This window comes from Miscanthus floridulus, chromosome 16 (assembly GCF_019320115.1).
Source record: "Miscanthus floridulus cultivar M001 chromosome 16, ASM1932011v1, whole genome shotgun sequence".
In the NCBI taxonomy this organism is placed as follows: Eukaryota; Viridiplantae; Streptophyta; class Magnoliopsida; order Poales; family Poaceae; genus Miscanthus; species Miscanthus floridulus.
Genome location: NC_089595.1, coordinates 96359799 through 96384744, shown reverse-complemented (window position 1 = coordinate 96384744; position 24946 = coordinate 96359799). Strand labels below are relative to the sequence as shown.

The following is a 24946-nucleotide window of genomic DNA, read 5'->3' as shown; positions in this document are numbered from 1 at the left end:
GTTGCACTCGACGTCGACGCCATCGGCACGGCAGGTATCCAGCGCCGAGGAGAGCTTTGCCGAGCAACTGCGGATTGCCACGGGCCATGGCGTTGTTTTCTCCGAGTGAGAAACCAAGACCGATAGCCGTTTTATATTTCAGAAAGACAAGACCAATGCAAAAAAAAAAAAAAAGCAGAACGCGGTGCCATTGAAAATTACTACAGTACAAGACTGATTGAAACTAGAAAACGCTAGCTTGGAGGAAACAACAGTGTACAAGACGTCATTCTTGTCATCTTGTGTGTCCTTCCTTGTGCAGGTCACCACTAGTCGAGCACGGTATCGGTGCAAAGGCAAAGCTGCAGGTGCACGGCTCTGAATACGCCCACAGACGACGACGCAGTCGCAGTCCCGCAGTGCCATGGCCTGCAGCAGCGTTTGGCCCGCGGTGACCTGCGTCGTGCCGTGCGCAATGCCAGCTCTGCAGAGTGCAGAGGCAGGCAGGTGGTACCACACGGCCACGCGTCGCAGAGGATCGGAGTGGGGCAGTCAGTTCAGGTCGCCCCCGCCAAACACAGACACACAGCGCAGGGGGGTGACCGGATGAGGGGGGTAGTGGATAAGCACGGGCCTACCAATCTATCCAATCCTCGCCCGCCGTGCCGGCTGCCCCCCTCCGGGCTTATCGATTCGTCGTCGTGGCTCCGTTCGGCTCGCGGAGACTTAACTGAACCGGCTTAAAAACATTGTTTTGATTAAATTATTAGAAGAGAAAAGTACTATTTTGACTAAAAAATAAGCTAGATAGTGTGGATGATAAGGTAAAGCGAACGGAGCCCCTTGCTTATTTTTACTCCGTAATCATCATCGTCACAGCAGCTGGTCTCTTTTGCGCTGGGCTCGAGTTTCTTCAAATTAGTCACACAAAAAAAGAGTTTCTTCAAATCGGATTTCCGTCGGATTACCGTGTTGCCCCTTCCTTTCCCTTCGAGCCAGGGCGCAATGTGGTAATCCTCCTGATTTCTACGTTCTCTTGCTCTTGAAGTTACCATCGTTGATTGTCCTTTCCCTCATCTCTCACATGCTTTAATTAGCTTTGCGTGGTCGACCGTGCCATTTGGTAATCTTTGGATGAGTCAGAGTCATCACACTAACTTTACATATACTCTTAATATTTAGGGTCTATTTAGTTCATGGTCACAACGCACCACGCTCTGAATTTTACCCTGTTCGTTTGAACTTATCAGTCATGATATAATATTTTTTTCTCACAACAAATCAGCATCAACCGACTTATCAGCCGCATAAATCATCAGACGTACCATAAATTTAGACTTATGTGTGGTTTACCGTCATAACTGCATAACACTTTGCTTTTTTATCCCATAGGTTATAGATTTATTTTCTTACTAAACTTTTTTTTACCATTAGTTTGGCTTTGATTTTGCTTACCACAATTTGCTTAAGATTAGACGTGGCAAACTTCGTTTATCACGAGCCAAACAGGTCATTAATTGGTAATACATATAATGCAGTTAGCTACTCTAAATGTCCTCCATTTTATTGAATCGAGATAATGCTATAATTTTTTATTAAAGTATTAATTTACTGAATCACTAATCCGTTGGTATTCAGATAATGGCCCCGTTCGCTTCTCTTAAAAATGGCTTGTTCGGTTTCTTTTTTCAGCCGGAACAGTGTTTTTCTCTCACAACAATTCAGCCGGAGCAGTGTTTTTCAGCCAGTTTCAGCCAAGTTTCAGACCAGCGAACGGGGCTAATGTTGAAAAACCGTCGAGCTAAGCTCATTAATTACTTGAAATAGTAGTTTTAAAATTGATCCATGCTCTCTAGACGTGGTTTCCATTACCATGTCACTGTCAATCCATATCAACATGTTTTCTCGGTCACCGCCCAAGAACATATCCTTCTTGAAAAAACCGTCCAAAATGCTGACTTCCTACACCCAGCGATAGACCAATATGCCGACCTAATCCGAGACCAGACTACCAGGGGCAACGTGGTAATCTGAAACCCACGACGCATGCATGCACGGACGCACCTCAAGTCAACGGTCGAGACGCCCCGACGCCCCCCGATCCGACGGCGGAGAAAACTCGGGGGATAACTCCAGAAAACACGCGTGAGGCGGCGTGCGGGTCACGTGACTCGCCACGTTCTCTATATTTTGTCCCCCTTCCTGACGGTGGCTGCGCGCGCCATCTCTGTCAGCTCCGGGCGCCCGGTGGCTCGCCCCTCGCCGGCGCGAATCAACCCAAACCCCGTGGCATTCTCGCGCGGGGCTGTAATCTTGTGGCCTCCCGCTCCTCCGCCTAGTCGCTTGCTTCGCCATAACACTTGCTTAATTAGGGCGGTGTTCGAGAGGTGGGTGTAGAGTACTACTAGTGTACTACTCTCCCCGCCTCGAGGGTTTGACTGGTGAAGGCGGGAGCGGGGAGTAGCTGCGGAGGCGCGGCGATCCGGGCGGGCGGGCATGGGGAACGCGAGCGCCAAGGAGGGGGAGAACGGCCACATGGCGGCGTCGCCGGAGTTGGCTGCTCACAACGGCGGCGGAAGCAGCAGCTTGGCGGGAGGCGCCGCCGCGCGACCGCCGCCGCTCTCTTCTCCAGACGCCGTGATGCTGGAGCGTCCACCGCCCGTGCCCTATCTCTTCGCGCCGCAGGTGATGATTTATTACCCGAAACTGCAAGAAAAAGTCCTTAAAAAATGCAAGAAAAAGAAATGACATAGACATAACTTGGAGTTGTTGTTGATGATCCCTGGTTCGGTTGAATTGCGTTCGTTTCAGTTACCCATACTCGGATTGTTTCGTGCTCCTCCTTGGCGATCAAATTTAGTTTTGCTATGGAATGACTTATTTTTTGTTCGTCATAGAAACTGAATGCCTTTTTCTTTGGGTCATTTTCTCTCGCTCAGTCATCAGATTGATACACATGGTGCTTGGAAACTTCAAACTGTTGGAGCAACGCATGGCACAAGCTGTAGCTTACAGATCTACTAAACTGCAGCCTGTCCACCGTTCTGATATTCCCAAAGAGTGTTTATTCTTGTTCAGGGTATTGCTGGACCTCGCCACTTTACTAGTGCATCCTGAAAAAAAAATTGAAAGCTTTTTTTTGGCATTGCAGCTAAGCCCACAGGTAAAGACGAGTTGATTGATTTAGGCATTTAGCTGCACCTTGATTTTGCGAATGGATTTGATAGTTCTGAATATTGGATTGGGTTGGGTGTAGTTGACAAGTTGGCCTTCCTTTCTCAGATCACATTCTCCTACACCTTTTTTTTAAACCTTTGGTTGGATATTTAGCTGCCGGCTACACAAACTACTAACTGATGCAAGTATTGTTGCTTCTATCATTTTTTTTCTTCCTTGGTGGTCACAGTCACACACCGTGTTACAACAAAATCTTTAAAGCCTGATCTTTTTTCGAGGGCATGTCGTCTCCTTGAAAACATACTCTATGCTAAAAAGTTCGCCGGCGTTTGATGCACATGGTAGAATGAATTGCATAGTTCTTCGATGGTCCCCGTTAAAGAAAATAATGTTAGGTGCCATCTGCCATGTTTTAGAAATCTGATTAAAAGTATGGCCAGTTGTTGAGGAATCTTGTGATTGGCCACAAGTACATTTCATTCAGTTCCGCTTAAATGTAACCACTAGTTAGACCTGCAACAGAGTCAGTTCATCATCACCTCCAATTTGCATGAGATCAATGGATGGCCCTTGGATCATTTAGGTCACTTTTTTTTTTCTGCTTACATTGATATTGTACATGTGTGGGCAACATGTTCTTAAAAAGGAGATTTAATCTTGCAACAGGTCATAGTCCTAACAACTATGCTGCCATAGCTTTGCTGCTCTTTGTGTTTTTAGTAACAAACTGTATAGAAGCCGAATGACCTATGTGATTTTTTTTTTTACCAGAGTCATCTTAATATCGTGTTTAGTTTTCCGTCACCATTGGACAGACATGACCATAGTCTTACACGGGTGAACCATATGACCTCACAACTTCCATCTTGACCTATGGAAATTTTTGTACATTGTTAGCCCTTCACTTCCAAAGGGAATATGGTCATTTCAGATCCTATAACACTTGGAGATAAGGGATCATGCTTCGCATTGCTCTGAAATCTTCATAGGAGTATTATTACCTCTAACTAAGCATATTTTTATGTCGCTTAACTCGTTTGCTGTTGGAACTAGTTGCATGTATTTGCGTTGTTGCTGGTCCTGTTCTTACTGACATGTAACTGGTCCTTGCAGGTTCCAGTGACTCCACTGCACAGACCTACTGAGTTTTCTCCCGTTTTCAACCATTCAGCGACAAATGGCACCGGCGAATCCACCAACCACCACTCTCAAGAGAAGGGGATTCCAACTTTGGTTACATGGAGTCAAGGAGGAAATGAGGTATTCCTGGAAGGATCATGGGATAACTGGACATCGAGGTATATGATTTTCCCAAAAATTAGAATTTGCATCTTCAGACACCTTATTTTCATCCTATTTTGAGTATTAAATTCATAAACTCGGTGTGTAACCTCAGGAGGGCATTAGAGAAGTCTGGCAAAGATCACGCCATCTTGTTGGTTCTGCCATCCGGAGTTTATCATTACCGGATTATTGTAGATGGGGAGCTGAGATACATCCCTGAACTACCTCATGCAACTGATGAAAGAGGGCAAGTGGCCAACCTCCTCGATGTCCATGTCAGTAAGGATGCTATATTTCTGTTTCAGCATTCAAACTTGTGAAAATTTAAACAGCAAAGAGCCAAAGACAAGCAAATTATGGGGGGTACTTTGCTCTAAGCCGTTTGAAAAGTTCTCCATAGTGCTGGTTCCCATTTCATCTGAAAAGATACTTGTTTTGGACAGGATTACATTCCAGAAAGCCTCGACAGTGTAGCTGAGTTTGAAGCACCCCCATCTCCCGAACACAGTTACGACCTGCAATACCCGGGTGACGAGGAATTCGCCAAGGAGCCGCCCACCCTCCCACCCCAGCTTCTCATGTCTGTCCTTGGGGACACTGATAACACTGGCATTCAAGCTTCAAAGCCACAGCACGTCGTCCTCAACCATCTGTTTATTGAGAAAGGGTGGGGATCGCAGTCGCTGCTCGCCCTCGGCGTCACCCATCGGTTTGAATCCAAGTATGTGAGCTTTGTGCTCTACAAACCGCTGAAGAGGTGATGGGTACTGTGAGTGGAAGAAGAACAGAATGGTGGCTAGGGACTGATGGAGGTGAATAATGTGTGTGTAGCTGACATTGTAGCGTTGTATAGAAGGGAAATGCAGGAGCTCCTCGCTGATCTTTTTTTATTTTTCTTTCACTTTCGAAAGTAATAAATTAGTTCTTGTTGCCTGAGGTATTTGCGAAAAGGAAAGGGAGGACCATGCACGCTTCGTGCAAATCTGAATGTTTGTGTTTGTGTGGCCTGAAATTGTTGTAGTCATGCATGTGATGGGTGCAGATATCCGATCTTTCGTTCTGTGATGTGGAGACACCAAGAAAAAAAAAGGAAAATGACGACATCAGCAACTCAAATGTATCTCTTGGATAAAGCTGATGTGTCGATTTGATGGAGGCGTAGTTAACCAGGACAGGTAAAGAAAATGATGGATGCCCGTGATGTCGATGTTCACCATACAAGCTTTATAACGTCGTGCGATCACGAGCTTGGATTTGTCCAAAAGCTCGACAGCGACAGTGGGACAGAGAAGTGTGTAATCCCACCTGATCTTCTGAAACCGAGAGAAATTTAAGAGTTCCTTGTCTATACCTGTGGATCTAGATGTCAGTACCTGCTTGTCCTGAGCTGTGGATTAGGTGTTCCATTAACGTAGCAGTTTTTCCTTTTTTCGGAAAAAAATCTTGTACTTGCTTTTTTTAAAAAAAAAAAGAAAAGAAAAGGAGCTTTAGGGTTTCTTGTTGGACTGACCTGGGCCTGGTAATGATAATAACAAAATCTTTGGGTTTAGGCCTTTCCGAGCCATCCGAAGCCTGCGTCGTCTCGGCCCGACGCCGATAACTTCGTATCGTAGCTGAATGGTGAATGGGATAGCTTTAAAGCTCAATTCTGCTTTGTACGACAGTACAAGGCAGGAAAAAAGAGAGTCCAGGATAGTGATAGTCCAAGAAACGAGTCATATATCAGTACAGCAAACTTTGCATTTTATCTATCGAGGCCAACAGGGATTTTCAAATTTTATCTATCGAGGCCAGCAGGGATTTTGACAGAACACCAACCAGACTCTCAATTTCAGAAATGTCGGACTCTTGAAATCTGCAATGTCTGAACTCGAAACTAGTCAGTCAGCAGTTCTGGACTCCTCGGTCCCCATGATCCTCGTAGGCTCGTACAGTCGTACTTCCGAATTATCTGGACTACGCCATCCATATCGCGTCCAACTTTATCTAGAAAAAGAAGATTACAATTTTTACGAGCGCAAGATCAGATTCAGTAGGACTCTGTGCAGGCTTAATCGTTTCTCCTCTTTACAGACATGACAAACAGAGACAGGCCCTCAAACTGCTTGGACTCCTTTGATTGAAGGACAAATTAATCAGAACCAGTAGTAATAAGGGATTAGAGATTAAGAATCCAATCTCGTTACAAGAAATGTTTGGATTCTTTATCTCAACGCTATCCACCCAGACTTATAAATTGAAGGCCAAACCCACGTGGTCATGCATCCAATACAACACAAAAAATTAGGCAAAGCGCCATAGCATCGTCCTCCAATTCGACATGGCTTCGCCCAAGCTCATCGCCCTGTTCTTCGCCTTCGCCATGGCGGCGGCGGCGCTGCATCCCTCGGAAGCGGCGAGGGTCCAAGTCGTCCAGCAAGCATTCAAGCCCGCGGCCGCAGGCCAAGAAGCAGCTGAAAAGGTGGCCGACCAAGCAGCAGCCGGCGGCGTGGCACGCCCATCGACGACACCTCCGGCGGGCATCCCCGCTGGCCTACCGCCAAACCTACTGGCCGCCATCCTGGGCCTGCTTTTCCCGGGGCTGGGCGGCGTCATCGGCCTGTTGCAGCCACTGATCCCGCTCCTCCCGCCGCCGGGGTCGTCGTCTCCGCCTCTCCAAGGCGCCGGCAACCTGGGTGCCAGCTTGACGTCGTTCTCTCCTCCGCCGCGGCAGCCCCAACCGGAGGAGTGCATGACGCCGCTGGCTGGCATGCTGCCGTGCACGGACTACCTGACCAACATCACCGTGCTGACGCCCCCCGGCGAGTGCTGCGACGGGCTCAAGTCCGTCGTCAGCGACGCGCCCATCTGCCTCTGCCACGGCATGAACGGGGACATGAACCAGTTCTTGCCCAAGCCCGTCGACCCCATCCGCATGCTCATCCTCCCGCTCGCCTGCGGCACCGTGCTGCCGCTCCAAACGCTCTTCGCGTGCAACTGTAAGTTACAATGCCTCGCATTATGAGATTCCACAGATTTTATGTATGCTTCCTTTCGTCGCAAGGAGATTAATCTGCTGGTGATGCTGATGCTTGTTCGTTCATATTTGATTGACAGCGCAACAGGTGCCGCCGATAATGCCTCCTACGCCAGCAGAGCCGCCGACGACGCCTGCTACACCTCCTTCAGCGTCACCGTAGATGGTTTCGTCGAGTTTAGATGCTGGTAGTGTGTCTTCTTAGTTTTAAGATGGTACGTACTCCGTATATTAGATATAGTTCAGAAAGTCGTTATAGAGAGTAGATAGTGGAGTCATGTAAGTCTTGCAATGGTCAATATAATGTGGACTAGTGAAAAAAACACACTTCCAGTTGCTTGCAATCGTCTAGGAATTTCTGCCTTGAAAGTTACATCGATGTCACTATTTGGTCCTGACTTTTATTTGCTTCTGACTGTGATCGTATATTTGCGCCGCCCGTAGAACCAATAGCGATAATGCCAAAGCTGAATGCTCCGAGATTATCATAGGACATTGTTTCTCTCTCTCTCTCTCTTTTTCAGAAGACTTACAACCCGTTCTCCTTAGATCGTCAGTAAGCATGCCTCAACTAAATGTTTGCAGTTGCAGGACCAATGCACAGTAGATTGTACAAACTGAGCATCTCAAGAAGCTACTCGATATGATACTCCACAGTTATTTAACTCTGAACCAAAACGAACGACTCTCCAGCGGGGACAATCGCCATACGACACGCCATCACTGTTTCACCCGCTGCCCCACGCCCCCACCCCATCCTGATCCTGGCATCCGGCGAATCCTCCTCCTCCGTTCCCGCGCGACCTCCCCGTTGGCGCGGACCGTGGCCCACAGGGCTCGGATCCAAGTTTTCTGAGCTTTAGCTGTGAGCACGAGATATTAGTTCAGTGCAGGGACGAAGCTAGGAAAAATTTTAGGAGGGTCTAAACAACGATAATTTAGTAAGAAAAGAGGTTTAACAAATCTCAGCCCCTCCTACCTGTACATCTATAGCTGAAATTTCAGACGACGGCTCTACGGGGCTTCGCTTGCTCGCGAGCGGTAGGGGGGCTGGAGCCCCCCTAGCCCCACCGCTTGGTTCAGTGCAGTATAATTGCCATTGGAGTATTGTTCTAGTATATTCAGATTTCAGTTGCAGTATAAAAGTTCAAATTAGAGATACTGCAAAATTAAAATCCATTATTACAAATATTATAGTTCAAATTAGAGACATCACAAAATTAAAATCGATTATACAAATATTAGCTAATCGAACATTTCCGTGGAATATTGCCATTGGGGTAGGGGTATAGGTGTTCTAGTATATTCACTGCAGTATAAAACTTCAAATTAGAGACATTGTAAAATTAACCATTACAAATATTGGTTCAAATTAGGGACATTGTAAAATGAGTTAAATGCATTAGCGCTCCTCGAACTTGCAAGTGTGTGTCACATGGGTCCATGAACTTTGAAAATATATTTCTGAACCCCTGAACTTGTTGAGTGATGCACCGCAGGTCCATACCAACCATGTGGCATCTCTTTTGTTGAGGTGGCATACTCAAAAGTGTTTTTCATTTAACCCCTCATATTTATTTTTCTTATAAAAAAATTGACCCTTCTTCGGACCGTCTGCATCGTTCGCCGCCTTTACCAGATTCCGCCCAGGACCCGCGGCCTTGTCCTGGATCGCCGCGGCCACAAATTTCTTCTCGGCCTCGCTCTCTTCCTCCTTTCTCGCGGACGCACGACAATGCACGCGCGGGGCTCGCCACGTCGAGGTTGGCGGCTCTTGGGGCCGGCAAGCCACGACAGATCCACGGCGGGGCTTGCCACGCCGAGGTTGGCGGCGATGCTTTTCAGACCGACGCCGCATAGGTCCGCTCGGCCGCAGTTCTCCGCCATGCAGAACACCCGGCACCGTACCCCTATCGCCAGACCGCGGAACCAGTGACGGATCCAGGTAAAATTTTAAGGGGGGGGGGGGCTGAACAAAAGTGCGACAACAACGTACCTCCAATTGCTGCTCGATCTTAAGTCTCAGCCCCACCTACACGATAGAACTTTGCCTAAAAATTCAGGGGGGCTCCAAGGCTCCGGTATCGGTAGGGGGGCTCGAGCTTGGGTCATCCATACGTCCCGCACCGTTGTCTCCTCCCTATGTGCGCATGAGACATGGATCCCCCTTAGATATGATCATGGGATGTGGAGGAGTTTGGGGGTTGTCCTCGGTCATCAGATCCTGCCTCTTCCCCTAACTCGACAGTCAGCATTATCCCTACTATGCAGATCCTCGAGCTCTTTTGACAGTTGGATAGACAAATCTCTTCATCGGTCGTGATGCTCTCATATAAATAGAAGAGGTGGTCTTATCCTAATAAAAACTTATATTCCATACGAAATCTACATTTTTTTCACGAGATCGGAGGAGTTTCAAGCAAGAAAATTGAGATTTGGACTCAAGTTGTCAAAACAAGCTCATGTCGGTTCCAAAATCAGCTTGGACCGGTTTTAACTGTTGTTTCAACTAAGCCTCCAAAGCAGTCTGGGCCGGTTTTTACGGCTTCTTTGCAAATTTAGCCAATTTAATCCTTCTTAATCCTTTTAGTTTACACGTGATTTTCTAGTTCTTAAATTCTGGATTATATTTTGGCTATCAACAAGAAGAATCCATTTCGACTATCAACGGGAAGAATCCATTGTGATTGTTCTATTCGGCTTACCCCATATTCGACTTCTTTTTTTAGTCGGAACATTATTTTTCTCTCACAACAATTCAGCCGGAACAGTGCCTTTAAGCCAGTTTCAGCCAAAATTCTACCAGCCGAACGGGGCCTAATTCTTTTATCTCTGCTCTCGTCTTTCTTACTTTTAGAGTATGTTGTAAGTTGTAGGCTTTTAACAAAAAAAAAATGTTGCCCAATCTCCTTAAATAAACACATTGGTCTACAAGTAATTTACAACTTGTATATATAGGTTCTCATAAACGTCCGTGTGCGCAACATATGGTTACCAGACCTAGCCATTTTACTTGTGCGTGTCCTAGCATCGCTGGCTTGATGCGACTAGCGACGGCTATTGTCCACCTCGGCTCCTGGTGATGCTAGAACTAACGAGACATGACAACATGGAGCTATGCGTATAATGGGAAGGGATGATGAGCTTTTTGATCCTTTTATTTGAAGGAATTAAATTCTACTTAATAAATTAGACTATTTGGTTTAGAATTTGATATTCTATCACTTTTCAAAGTACACATATAAGCATATCTCAAATTCATAGTGTGGGAGATAAAAATTGATTCTATAGATCACCATTTTATGATTCACTTTGCAACTTATAATACGCTCTTCAACTTGCTCCCCTACAGTTAAAATACAACATATAAGTATCTCTTTCATATGGTTAATAATAATATATAAATATAATTCGTATACAGCCATATTAGTTTAATTAATATGTGTCTAAATCATGATTATTAAAATAAATTCAATTTTAAAGATCCAAACGGGGCCTTGAAATGAAAAGTTTGAGGTTTGAAATGGCTAATTTGCTATGGGCGCAATTGAGACGACCACTATTACCACATCAACATTGCATGTCAACCAAACACAAATTCAAGCATCGCTAGTCCGATAATATCTAGTCGTAAAATGGAATATGGAATCGTGGGTTACCTAACGCCAAAGGAAAGTGAAAAGAAAAAGGAAAGAAAGGAAAGGAAAAGAAAAGGAAAAGAAAGGGAGAAAAAGGACGGAGAACCGATACAAAAACCGCACTTGCAACTTGGAATCCTCCCCTCGCGGTCGCGTCCTCGCCTCACCGCTGCCTATAAATCCGGCCCACGGACCGGGCGACCGGCCACCTCGTTCCCCATCCGCTCAGGTCAATCCACAAAGTGACGCGAGCACGACGTGCACCCATCCCCTCCCCTTCCCCGTCGCGTGCCCTCGCCGCAGCCATCTGCCATGGCGGACCAGCTCACCGACGACCAGATCGCGGAGTTCAAGGAGGCCTTCAGCCTCTTCGACAAGGATGGCGACGGTACCCACCTGGTCCCCTCCCTTTTCCTCCCTGCTAGGCTCCTCGATCTCTCGCGTCCGGATAGGGATCGAGCTCCCTCCCCGCCCGATCCGGCCCGAACCGTAGGGTTTCTGTAGGAGCCTTTGCTGGTAGGGCTCTAGATCCGGTCGGCTGCGTGCTGTGGTGCTTAGGGTTTGGTGATCTCTGACTCGATTAGGACATTCGGTGGCTCCTGATTATCTCTTCATTTACAGCTATCATCTCTTTGTTATGTAAGAGTTTGCCTGTAGGGTGGGAGAGCAGCAAAATGATGGTTTTGGGTGTCGTGAATCTGTTTATGAATTGCGGTGCTCACGGCGGGAGAACGATTTGGGGATCGGGAATTTGTTGCCTTACCTAAGTAGGGCTGGAATTCAAATGATAGTGAACGTAGCATGATCTGTTAGTTGAACTTTGCGAGTCAGCTTATCAGCGTGGTTGCATAATCTACATGTCTAGTGCCGGTAGAGTATTAGGGAATGGTTTGATATTGGAGCTAGATACCTGAGACTGTTTGGTTTTGAAATAAGGGTGTGGATTCAACAATTGAGCTATGCCTTGAAATGAAGTTGTTAATCCGGTTGTTATCTACTAGTAGTATGTTAAACAGTAGCCATTCTTTGTTTTAGTTTTTTTTCCTGTACATTTTCTTTAACTTTTTTAAGTGCACTCTTGTTTGTGTTTCATCAATGTATGTTTTGGTATATGATAGCGTTCCAGTTGGTCGTAAAGTGCTTATTGTGTAATCTTAGACCAACCCATGATTGTGGATCACTCATTATTAGCCACTTCCTATCACCGCTAATCTCTGAAAGCTTTTTACTGTTTTGTTAAATAATTAATTTAGCGCTACCAGGTAGTAGACAAGCATGGTGCTTCATTGAAGTGTCAAAAAACTGATTGAGTTTATTAAATTTTTTTGCGAGGATGATTGAGTTTATTAAAGCTGTGAACTGCATCAATCTCTTCATGTTACACTGTTAGGTGGATCATTGTTTCTGTTATATTACTTTCCCAAGTGTTCTTGATATTATGTGATATAGATCCATAAATTTACTTCTTGTATTTGACAGTGGAGGATGACCAACATCATTGATATTTTGTGAAAATGACTGCCACTTTACTATTTCCTCATGTTACTTGCTTGACATAACCTTCATCCTTCTGTTGTAGTGAAACATTGTGCTTGTTTAGATGACTTTTCTTTGGAGCAATGTTTGTTTACCAATTTTTCCTGCTACTGTAAGTTTTTGTTTAATAAGAGCATGAAAGTGAAGCTGATATGTCCCTTAGGCTGCTGAAAGTGACTGTCACATTGTGACATGTCCAGTAATGTCACGATGGTGGTTATTTATATACAAGTCTCCAAAATGTGCATTTTATGAGCTGCACATAATCTTAACAGATATGTTACCGTATTTGGCATTTCTTAAAGACGAACAAGTGATATTGATGGACTCCTTGATGAGAAGATTGTATGTTTTTTTCCAATACTAATCCAAGTTTGATTTATTCACCCTCTGCAGGCTGCATCACCACCAAGGAGCTTGGAACTGTGATGCGCTCCCTTGGCCAGAACCCTACTGAGGCAGAGCTGCAGGACATGATCAATGAGGTTGATGCTGATGGCAATGGGACCATCGACTTCCCAGAGTTCCTGAACCTGATGGCAAGGAAGATGAAGGACACCGACTCCGAGGAGGAGCTCAAGGAGGCCTTCCGCGTCTTCGACAAGGACCAGAATGGTTTCATCTCGGCTGCTGAGCTCCGCCATGTCATGACCAACCTCGGCGAGAAGCTGACTGACGAGGAGGTGGACGAGATGATCCGTGAGGCTGACGTTGATGGCGACGGCCAGATCAACTACGAGGAGTTCGTGAAGGTTATGATGGCCAAGTGAGGAGCGGTTTCCGTGAAATAAGTATATCTATGAATTGAAGCGTATTATCATGCACACAAGCTGTACTTTGTCATGTCCTGTCCCTTTGAGTACGCATCAGTATCATGCAGGTGGTAATGTCGAGTAGTGGTCGGTTTTAGGTGGTGTAGTCACGGGAGCGCGACATCAGATACCTGGTTTCTTTTGATTGTGATGTTTATCTTGCATTGTTGCACCTGTTGGAGCTTTTAGGATTTGTTGAAGCTCGTATTTTCAGGGGTTTTGGTTCCTTTGTGCGAGTCTTTTATCGCGTTGCATTGCATTGTTGTGTTAGCTTCTGCTGGCATGTGGCCTTGTTATGTGACATCTGGTGTGTCTGGATTCTGTTAATGTTGGCCGGAGCTCTGCTTCGTAGTTCGTACTGATTCCTGTCGCGTTCGTGAAACTACTGTATATTCCAAACAAAGCTCGACCACTGCAGCGGTGATGTGTGGTATAGTGTATGATTTGCCAAATTGGAATCACAGCATATGGTGATGTGTGGACGTAATAGTGTATGATTTGCCAATTTTTTTTCGTTAACGTTCAGAGTGGGTGTCCGTCCGAATACCACTTTCGCTCTTCGCTCGCTGCTGTGTCTTGCGCTTGTTGCTGTCGTCTTTCCCGTTGTGCACCTCATCTTGCGCTATGTGGCTTCTCCATCCCGCACCGCGCTCCATCCTCCGCCGCGCCCCGCCCTAGCTCGCTTTGCGCCGCCCCCCCCCCCCCCCCCCCCCCCCCCCCCACGCGCGTGCGCCGAGGTGCTGCTGGGTTGCTATACAGGTGTTGCCGATGCTGTCGCTTCCTACCAGAAGGCAGTGGCTGCTGTCGACATCGTGGTCGTCGCGACACGTGACCTTAGCAAGGAGATGTTGCGATGAAAGCGTATGTAACAACCGTATGTTTAGTATTTCAGACGTTTCAGAGGTATGTTGGAATAGTTTTATATGGATGTTGCAAAAGTAGATCGGGGAATGTTTCAAGTGTTTTAGAGATTTGTTCAAAATATTTCATCTGTTTTAGTCTTATGTTGCAGTAAGTGTTTTCATGTTGCAAGTTGTATATGTTTCACACATATGTTGCAAGCGTATGTTCCAGATGTTTCATATGTATGTTGTATTTAAGTGTTTCATGTTACACGTGTTTCTCATTCAGAGAGTAAGGGATGCGGGGAGTGACAGTGGCATGGCACCGGCGCCGAGTAATGGGGCGCGGCGAGCTGATTGGCGGACGGGGTGTGCTCGGGGCAGGGCGAATGGCCTCGAATTGAGGCGGACAGGCGGAGTGCGCGTGTGAGGCAAGTCGTCGAGGCGTACGGGCACTGTGACGGGGTGTGAAAAATTAGTTGACGGGTAGGCTGCGCAGGCGTCCAAACGCGCGTGCCTGTCCGGGCGCAAGCACTGCTGGATTTTTTTTAAGATGTTATAAGTTACACACGTGACATATATAACCGTTCAAAATGAAATTCACACCCATCAAGCGCCGATCAAGTATAGTATTATACTAGATCAAAAGTAGGCGCCGTGCATACTACCGGTCCAACACTGGCTCCGTTCGCTTCGCTGAAAAAACGAGCCGAAACACTGTTCCGACTAATTTGTTATGAGCGAAAAACATTGTTCCGACTAAAAAAACAAGCTGAAAAAGACATATTATAAGAGAAGCGAACACGGATCTAACATTAGAAGATGCTATACTAGTAGTTTGGTACTAAGATCGCTGTCGTCGCCTCCCAGTGTACCCTCCGTGTCATGTCCCTGAAAGCACACCTCCTTCATCTTGGTCGTCAGCCAGAGTGTCAAAACCAAGATCGGCAACATGATAAAAAGAGCCGGCAACGGATCCCACCAGGTGTTTGAAACCATAATCGCCCAGGCCATGAAGCCGACAAAAAAACAGCACATAGAGCAAGGCCGATGCATCCAGCAACAGCTTTATTATACACATGGACTTGCGAGGGTCCTCCTCCTCCTCCTTCCTCAGCCCGGTGACACCTTTCTCCACATCTACGGCGTCGGAACTCGCTTTCGACGACATCTTCCCATCAAGCCTTCAGCCAAGCGCGCGCTAACGGAAGTACGAAGGGGCTCCGCGGCGGCGAGTTCACGGGTGAACGAGTTCGCGGGTGAGACGGCAGAAAGAGTTTTTTTTAGGAAGGCCCGAGGAGGGGCGGCGCGCTGTCTATCTATATGGCTGGTCTGGTCGATAATCAATTGCGTTGCGAGCTCTTTCCGAGCACGTTAAAGCGAAAGCCGTCCGATCCCGATTACCGTTTCCTCTCCTCACCTTTACGGCTTTAGGCGCTGTTGGGAACGTGAGAATTTTTTCATTTTCCTGTATTTTTTCTATAAAAATGAACTGATTGCTGTGAAATTCTCATACAGTTCCTGTGAAATTCCACCGTTGCCCTTGTCCCTTCCGACTCAAAACTAAAAAGCCGACCTCGACGCGACGCCCCCAGCCGCCGTCTCCGACGCCCCTCCCGGCTGCGCTCTCGGACTCGGAGCCGTCGTCCAAATTGGAATCGACTAGGACGCAAAATGGGAATTCGTTGCTGGTGAGCCCCTTCTGGTCGGGATCGGAGTACTTGATAATAATGCAACCGAGAACGCGGGTGATCTTTGAGTTCCTCATCCTTGCACGTGCACGCTAATTATTCATGAACGAATCATGAGCAGGAAAAGCCAATTAGGTATGGTGCCGGCCTGCCAGGCTGTTGAACCAAGTTGCGCAGTTGGCCTTCGCAGATGACGGGAGAATAAGAGCTAAGCTTTTGATTCAGCATTTCAGCTCCTGTCTCCTGCTACTAATAATACTGCTACCATCACCTGTGCTACTCTTCCGGCTTCTGTAGTTCTGGTGCGTTCGTTTTAATTAATACGTACTATACAATGGATCTGATTTGATTATTGCTAATTGCGATGGTTAGGTGAGGATCATGGCGGCATGGCCTGTCTTTGCACCCAGATTGGATCGCTCCAGCCTCCAGAGGTGGATGAGACGTCGCTGTTAAGATAACTGGGGCGCCGCCACTAAATTGATTAAGTGCGCTGCACCGATGATATGGTCATTGTTACGTTATTTTCTGATGACCAAGGAAAAGGTGGCCTGCCACTGCCAGTGCCAGATCGGAATTTGCTGTTCACTCTTTTGACCTGTCGAAATCGAGTCAGAATCAGAGAAAGCTTTGCACTTCCTCGACAGAATCGTCGTAGCATCCGCAGCAAGAGGAAGCGGCTGAGGCGGTTGAAGGTGGAGAGAGTAGCTCGGGTGAGCAACATGGCGGAGAAGCTGACGCCGGAGCAGGTCGACGAGTGCAAGGAAATCTTCGACCAGTTCGACGCCGACGAGGACGGCAAGTCACCATCCCCCTCGTACTCCGATCCACCGCGCGCGCCTAGCATAGCTCCGAGCCCTCAACTGACATGCGCGTGCTTCTTTGTTGCTCTCCCGGTGGCGGTGGGCATGCAGGTCGCATCGCCACGGGCGAGCTCGTGACGGCGCTGCGCTCCCTGGGCCAGAACGTGGACGAGGCAGAGGCGCGGCGCTCCCTGGGCCAGAACGTGGACGAGGCAGAGGCGCTGCGCTCCATCGACCTCGCGGCGTTCCTGGCCGTGGCGGCGCGCAAGATGGGCGCCAGGCAGTCGGAGGAGCGCCTCGCCGAGTGCTTCGACGTGTTCGACGACGCCCGCAGCGGGTCCATCCCCGCGGAGCAGCTGCGGCAGGTGATGGTGAGCCACGGCGACCGGCTCACGGAGGATGAGGCCGACGCGATGCTCCGCGAGGCCGACCCGACCACCGAGGGCCGCGTCGAGTACAAGCACTACGTCAAGGTGCTGCTCAGGGACAAGTAGTGATCCGGTGACCCCGGTGATCCTTCGCCCGCCGGTGGCCACGAGCGGTTCAGTTGGGGAGGAGGAAGTCAACTCGATCTGCTCTTGATCATGTACGCGTCCTAGCAGCGCCGCTGAATTATTGTCACGGCACCAGATGCAGTGGCTCGTTGCTACCGATTTCTTGAAGTTAACATCACCAGTTGTGTAAGATATCTCCGATCACAGCTTTCAAGACCAACTCCGTTCGCCGTAGACCCATCGTCTCCCAGAGCACCGGCGCCGGGGCTTTTGTTCAGGAACTCCGAGGCTGATGGCCCACCAAAGCTTGGCATCAGAGCTTTTCTGGTGGGCTGGACGGGCCGCAGATAACATTCTCGATCCCATTTCGGCCTTCGTAGACGGTAGACGTCCTCAATGCCAGCCTGGCAGCCGCCACACGCCACGTCGTCCGCGTCCTAGCCACTCACGAACGCGCGACGAGTCACCGATCGCCTCCTATCCACTTTCCCATCCGCCAGACCGCCAGCGGTCGGACCACCTCTCGTCTCGAGAGCGCCGAGCGGATGAAACTCGTCGCCGCGCTCGTCTCCATGGCGGCCACAGCGGTGGCCGTCACCACCTCCGTGTGCACCTCCTCAGAGCGTAGTAGGGGCGGTCCGAACGTGAGGCCCCAGGCCCGTCTCGCCCGTTCGCTCCTACTCGGCAGGCCGTCGCCGCCTCGGAGGCTGCGGACGGCCTTGGCCGCGTCGTCGGGCAAGCAGAAGCCGCCGGGCGAGGCGGAGGAGAAGGTCCCCGCGTGGGCCAAGCCCGGCGCGGACGAGCCGCCGCCCTGGGAGCGCCAGGGCGGGGCCGCGCGGGGACAGGAGGAGGCCCGGCAGGTCCCGTTCTACGCGTACCTGCTCGCGTCCGCGATCACCGCCATCGCCGCGGTGCGTGCGCTTGGTGGAACCCCCACTCTCCTTTTCGCTGCATGCGTTAGCGCATTCGACGGCATCGCTCGTCCGAGCGCGTGTCTCGTCTCGGCAGAATCTTTACTGACGAAAATGGAACTGCTCCGCAGATCGGCTCCATCTTCGAGTACACCAACCAGCGGCCGGTGTTCGGGATCGTCGGCTCCGACAGCGCCCTGTACGCGCCTATCCTGGGCTTCTTCGTCTTCACCGGCATCCCGACCTCCGTACGTATCCCAAGATATGCGCCGGGCTTGCCTGCCTCCCCATTGCAGCGCCTGCTTTGTCGCTGACTGAAGAGTGTCCGTGTACATTTTCAGGCGTTTCTGTGGTTCAAGGCCGTGCAGACGGCGAACAGAGAGGCCGAGGAGCAAGACCGCAGAGACTGATTCCTGTGAAGCTCTGAGGGTGACTCCAGCGCACTCGCCGGTGCCGTTGTGCAGAAGAACACGCAGCGACGGGTCATGTTATGTATGTCACTGTATTCTAGAATTGGAGAGAGCAGATGGATTTGCGGCGGAAATCAGAGAAAAAGGAATCGACAGATAACGAGTAATAATTTTTCTATATGCATGGAGTAATATCTTGACCGCCATCGTATGAGTGGAAAATATTTATATTTCTTTGGTTCAAAACCGTATTATGTGTTGCTTCTTGCTTTTAGCATGTTTTTGGCAGTGGTGCGTATGGCTCTTTATTTTGATACCAACGATACTATGTATCCCTGTTACCCTGTCGTTTGACATCTCAAGTTTCAGCTGTGAAAATGGATGGGTGCCAAAACTCTGGCAAACTTTGTGTCTGTTGTCAGCACGTGATATGCTAGTTTTATCGTTGGCGTTGCTGGGGTCTTGATGCTTTGTTGAGTGCCTAGTTTGGGTTTCTTTTTTCTTTTTAAAAAATAGTCGATACCTGGCTGTCCGGTTCATTAAAAAACAGCTGAAAATGAAATAAAAAAGCATTCCTTTTTACTCCCTTTGCCTTGTTTGACAGCAGCACCGGGAGGTCGTGAGCATTCCTTTAGCGGTGTCCAATGATAAAGTCTCGTAGACAAAGCTGCATTGAGAAGGCTTTTTTTTTTGTGTATATATTTAGAATCGCAAGATAAAGATCTCTACAAAATACACATCAACATACCACGTTAGTCAAATGGTATTTATGGCCTCTTTGGTTCAGCACCTAAGAAAAGTTGCTTGGTCAGGTAGCAATCCATGCTATCAATGTTGAGTGCCTAACCGTCAGGAACTTGCTGATCGCGAACCAAACAAACCCTCCATGCATGAAGGAACATAATTCGAGGTCTAGATTCTTAACATAATTTTCAACTTGACTCGTTCAGCCTGTTCGTTTCGACTGAAACGATCGTGGATTATTACTGCTGGTTGGTTTGGTGTGAGAGAAAAATACCATTCTGGCTTATAATCCACGATCGTTTACGACAAAGCGAACATGCTGATTGAGTGTTTGGCTCACTAGTCCTGGTTTTTGGGTGCCAAATAAAAGGATTAAACATAGTTAATTAATTATGGGTAATAAAAATTATTGGAGGATAATTGGTGGTCAGTTCGCTGGCTCATATTAGTCCATAATTAGCTCATCCACTCATGTTTAGCCCATCATCACAAGATGTCCTAATTTTAGCATTTGGATACAAGCACTCCCTAAATTTATAGAAAAATAGTATCAACACTTATGACTCTAAATACATATACTATGAAAATACACTATCTGTTCTAAATTATAAGTTGCTTTCACTTTTTTTGTACATAGAATTTGTTACGTATGTAGACATATACTATATATCTAGATGCATAGAAAAATGAATGAACCAAAAAAATCAAAGTGACTAAATTTGGAACGAAGGGAGTATATTTCATAATTTATTTAATTATAATTATTTGATATTATGAATATTATTGTTTTTGTATATATTTGGTTAATTTGAGATGGATTGACTTAGAAAAAACTACAGGTGTGGCCCTGTTTGGATACAAATTATTTTTTTGGAGTTTTTTTAAAAAATATCATCGTTCTGTGAAATACTTTGGTTTTGGAGTGTCATGAAGTGTTTGGGTGCAACAAACTTTGTGGTTTTGAGTACCATGTTATTGCTGAAGCTATAGTCTTTTGGAGTTTTAGAAAACTCCACTTTAGACCCTTTTTTTTTTCTAAATCATGGTTTTGCACATCAACAGTTCAAAAACTGTAGTTTCTTGATACTATGGTTTCTTAGAGGATGTTTGGGACTTCTCCGATTCTATTTTTGCAACTCCGCTCCACCAACTTTACCATGGAGCAACTTCACTATGGAGTTCATGGAGCAGGTGGTACCGTTTGGCATAGAGCCTAGCTCCAGTTCTAGAAATTGGTTGTTTCCCTACAGATGGTCTATTATACCCCTTATTTACGTTTTTTATTCTAAGTAGTACTCAGCACATGCGTTAGCGTCTACTATTGTTCATTTAAGGAGTTTTTCTTTTTATTTTCTTGTTGGAAATAAAGAATTGAATAATTTGAAAAAGGGATAAGAATGCTGACCCTAGGCCAGCTCAGCCGGCCAACGATCTCACTTTTTCCCCTTTGCTGGAGCACGGAAGCGAGTCAGCGAGCGTGCATGGCCAGGGGAGTCGAACAGATGGTAGAGTGAACCGGTGATTAATAAGTGGCAACATGGCTAATTGCTCCTCAACTCCACGTGTGAATATAAAACTCTAAAAACTAGAGTATCCCTTGAGGTGCTCCAGAGAAAACGTGGAGTTGGCATCTAAGGGCCTGTTTGGTATGGCTCCACTCCTAAACTCCAGCAACTCTATAAAAAAATTCAGCCAAACACCCCAACTCTGAAACTCTACGGAGCTGCCGACTCCATGGAGCTGTAGTACAAATGGAGGTGGAGTTTTGGAGCATCTCTTTCGCAGCTCCAAAACCACTCAATATGAACCTTCTCGTGGAGTTGGTGGGAAATTACCCACCACTGCCACTGATTACACAGAAAAACGGTTCGATTCTATTTCTCCGAGACCCCCGTGCAGTGACTCCCTCCCTCCCGCGCCGTCGTCTTCCTCCCCCGCCGCCATGGGTGGCCGCCGAGCTCCTCTGCGACCGAGCCCTCCCCCTCGCCTCGCCTTACAAAAACACGCCTGAGCTCCGCAGTAGCACGCCGCCGCCGCCTCTGCCCTCCCCGAGCCCTCTACCTCTCTCCAGCGCTCGAGGCGACGCTCCGACCTGGGAGTGACGCGGTCATAGGTCCGGTCGTAGAACTCGACTGCGCCACAGACGAGGAGATCCTCGGGCTCGGTCACGAGAGCTTGGAGAAGGAGGAGAAAGGGATTTGCTCCTTCACCGACCACTCGGGCTGGATGTCAACGGACGGCTTGGCGGACGAGGAGGAGGGCCCGCCGCGGTTGAACTGGTGGTTCGTGTGGCGGTTCTGCTGCCAGTGGCAGTCGCGGCGAGCGCGCTCCTTCTCGGCCTCGCGACGCCGAGCCTCGACCTCCTCGTCGCGGTGCTGCGGGAGCTGGGGCCGCTGCTGGAAGCGCCAGCGGGGGTCGAACCGCGGGTGCCGCGGCGGCGGCTTGCCGTCGACGAGGTGGAAGGACGAGTCATCCGCGGACGCGAGCCCGATGGAGTCATCGAGCCCTGCGAAGTCGAAGACGGCATCCCGAGCGGCGGCAAACGCCGCGGGGCCCGACGGGTTGCGGGTCCAGTCGGCGATGCGGTCCAGCTTGTCGGAGGGGGAGAAGGAGGCGAAGGGGACAGACGAGCGCGGCGTGCCCGTGGTCGCCGCTGACAGAGAAGAAACGGAGAGGAAAAGAGGGGGAAAAAGAAAATAGATTAGTCACTGACAGTGGGACCCACATAAGCAGGGTAAGAATGGCAATCTACCCTCGAACTCTTCTTTTTTGGAGCTAGGGACACCCTCCCAGCCAAACACCTCTATCAGACAGTTCCAACTCCACCCAGAGCTGGCTCCACCTGAAGTTCTAGAGTGGAGCAGCTCCATACAGAGTTAGAGCCATGCCAAACGAGGCCTAACTTCACCTTTTTTTTTTGAGTGGAGTTTTTTGAGCTGAAGTTATTTGGCAATATGGAGCTGGAGCGGAGCTGCAAAAACGAGAGCGAAGCAGTCCCAAACACCCCCTTAATACCACAACATCCCAACAAAGCCTATATTTTTTTAAAACAGACGAAGCAACCCTAGTTCTGATTCGACGTTGTTGTTATCAAACTCCGTTGCCCTGCATTTAGGGGTTAAACCCGAGGGACCCGAACTCGAACGCTGATGTTATCGTGGCCTGGTCCCCAATCCCCCTGCCGGCCTGCGGCAGTATGTATCCGGGCCTGCCACCTCCTGTGCTTCCATTTAAAAAAAAAGTTCTGTACATGAATGTATTAAAGAATTCTAACAAATCGAAATACTTTACTGGTTTTTGGTGAAGATTGTGTTAACAAACTGACTCCATGGTGTAGCTCGACAGCAAACCGGCATTAAGGTTGCACTTTTATAAAAAAATCCTGAACATGTAGGAGAGCCACGCATCTTTGTATTAATAAGGAAAGCAAGAACCTTTACAATACGCACCCACATACCCAATGATCTAGAAACTTTCGCACTTTATACTTACAAAAAAAAAATGACCTCAACCAAGAAACCAGATACCAACTGGTTGCCTACAGGCTCCAGAGCAAGAAGAGAAGAAATGGGCACGAGCCACAAGCCCCTGCAAGACTCCAATAAACCATCTTCTCAAGGGCGAGCTCCAAGCCTGCAAAGTTCTAACCAAACTAGGAGAAAAGCCATAAAAAGCACACTGGTTACAATGACTCCATGTCATCCAAGCCCAAGAATTATGGTCGAGTTTAACCTCTTCCTGGCCAAGTCAGTCGTCCTCATGTAGTACCCTTTTTTAAATGGATGAACAACTGAATTCACGTAGCAAACCATTTTCTCTGGTCAATATACTAGCATCTTTAAGGGCTTCAGCGTTAATGCCTTAATGGAGATATGAAGAGATGGAAATTGATGACAATAGCCTTGTTTTTCAACACTATTTCAGCAGTACTTTTCAGCGAAGAAATAGTGTTTTCCTCTCACAACAAATCAGCATCAACAGCAGCTAAATTTCAGCGAAACAAACAGGGCCAATGACTAAATGTGCATAATGATTGAATCATTAGCACTAGCAGATTGCCTGTGTTATTCAAGTGGTTTTGATTAATTCGAATGTCGTGGATATTAGCTTACAGGGAGATAGAAAAACTGAAGCTGCCTGAGGTAATCTGCTGGGAGGGCGTTGTTGAAGTTGCAAAGATATACAGTACATGTACTATGTCTTGAATCATGTCTTTTAAGTCCAGTAATGACTTGATGCAAAGAAACGAACTGAAAGCTTGTCAGTTCTGTGATGACTTGCTGCAAACAGCCTGTTCGCTGGTTGGTTTCTGTGCTGATTTGGGCTGGCTGGTGCTGGTTTGTTGTGAGAGAAAAACACTGTTGACTGGCTGGTTTGGGCTGGCTGAAACCAACAAGCGAACAGGGTGAAAGATGCCAGTAGTTTTGTTTTCTCCCTTGCTTGACTTCGAGCAAATACTCCTATGTCAGTTGTTGTTAGTTAATGATTAGTTTTTTCCCCTCTTTTAGGGAATCGAAACGACTACATATGTGCCCATAGAACACTCTAAGTTTGCATTGCTAGTTTATAGTAATATTTTGTATCCATGTTAATGGAAATTTTGGTCCGAGACATTTTCTTTCTTTGGAGTCCACTAAGATCTCGTACATGTTGGCAATACAATAGTGCTTGCACTCTAGCATAGGGTTGTTTTTTGGTACAGATTCTTGTGATGTACTAGATTTGTCGTCTCTCAAGGGGGCTAGCACTAGTGGCGGTCCTCTCAAAAGATACCATCCATTCCTTAGAGAGAACTCTTTATTAGTTGAAAGCTGACCTTAACTTTCATGTTACAGGTACTTCACAATGAATTCAACAGCATAATCTACCCGTGCAAGTTTCGAGTCTCTCCTTCTCTGTGACTATGTCTTGACCCTTGTTCCTTCCGTATGCAACGGAATATATATTTTTTAAATTACACAGTACGTTTGCAACACCGCACGTACACTCACCTCTATGAACACACATACGCAAACTTTACTTTTATGAGGACAATACGCACGCACGCTCACCCCTATGAACACACGTACGCAAACACTACCTCTATGAGCACATCCGAAGAACTGAACCGACATATCTCGAGATTCACGAAGTCACTACAGATGCCTCGCTGGCGACGGGAACGTCAACCTACCACTGAATGCATAGCGCCGTTAAATCCTGAAATAAATCTAGAAAAATACGAGCACTCATGCCAAGTCGATGACATATGGATGGACAAGTTATACCACAAGAAATCCAATCAACTAATCTATGATCAGTTCGCAATCTACAGAATACATGACCAAGTAACCAAATGATCTATGATCAGTTCGCAATCTACTGAATATATGACGAAGTTTTTGGGAGTGGAGCTGAGCTGGGTGTGCGACGAATCAAACAGTCAGCACCAGAAGGTAATGCGTCCAGTCCACCGTCCACAGAAAAGAGCCCACCACCGTTGATGTTGTTCTGGACTTCTGGCAATCTTTGAAGGCTCGTGCCTCGTCCTGTGTTGTGCAGCCTGTTCGTTTGTTGGTTTCAGTCAGCCTAAATTAGTCGGCCAACAATATTTTTCTCTCACAATAAAC

At 47.6% G+C, this 24946-nt stretch overlaps 5 protein-coding genes across 5 annotated transcripts; all 5 read left to right on the top strand.

Moving 5' to 3' along the window:
* Positions 1-2184: 2184 nt before the first annotated feature.
* On the top strand, positions 2185-5376 carry LOC136513933 (SNF1-related protein kinase regulatory subunit beta-1-like). Its single transcript, XM_066507909.1, has 4 exons — positions 2185-2664; positions 4270-4454; positions 4553-4715; positions 4884-5376. The coding sequence occupies exons 1-4, from the start codon at positions 2476-2478 to the stop codon at positions 5199-5201; spliced, it is 855 nt and encodes a 284-aa protein (XP_066364006.1). The 5' UTR covers positions 2185-2475; the 3' UTR covers positions 5202-5376.
* A 536-nt stretch (positions 5377-5912) lies between these two features.
* Positions 5913-7644, top strand: LOC136513932 (non-specific lipid transfer protein GPI-anchored 4-like). Its single transcript, XM_066507908.1, has 2 exons — positions 5913-7418; positions 7537-7644. The coding sequence occupies exons 1-2, from the start codon at positions 6761-6763 to the stop codon at positions 7617-7619; spliced, it is 741 nt and encodes a 246-aa protein (XP_066364005.1). The 5' UTR covers positions 5913-6760; the 3' UTR covers positions 7620-7644.
* A 3618-nt stretch (positions 7645-11262) lies between these two features.
* Positions 11263-13769, top strand: LOC136512456 (calmodulin-1). The gene is made up of 2 exons (XM_066506414.1): positions 11263-11482; positions 13027-13769. The coding sequence occupies exons 1-2, from the start codon at positions 11407-11409 to the stop codon at positions 13398-13400; spliced, it is 450 nt and encodes a 149-aa protein (XP_066362511.1). The 5' UTR covers positions 11263-11406; the 3' UTR covers positions 13401-13769.
* A 2334-nt stretch (positions 13770-16103) lies between these two features.
* Positions 16104-17631, top strand: LOC136512865 (probable calcium-binding protein CML9). The gene is made up of 2 exons (XM_066506879.1): positions 16104-16773; positions 16890-17631. Exons 1-2 carry the CDS (start codon positions 16482-16484, stop codon positions 17270-17272), a joined length of 675 nt encoding a protein of 224 aa, XP_066362976.1. The 5' UTR covers positions 16104-16481; the 3' UTR covers positions 17273-17631.
* A 112-nt stretch (positions 17632-17743) lies between these two features.
* On the top strand, positions 17744-18897 carry LOC136512866 (uncharacterized). Its single transcript, XM_066506880.1, has 3 exons — positions 17744-18183; positions 18315-18431; positions 18525-18897. Exons 1-3 carry the CDS (start codon positions 17818-17820, stop codon positions 18591-18593), a joined length of 552 nt encoding a protein of 183 aa, XP_066362977.1. The 5' UTR covers positions 17744-17817; the 3' UTR covers positions 18594-18897.
* The last annotated feature ends 6049 nt before the right edge of the window (positions 18898-24946 follow it).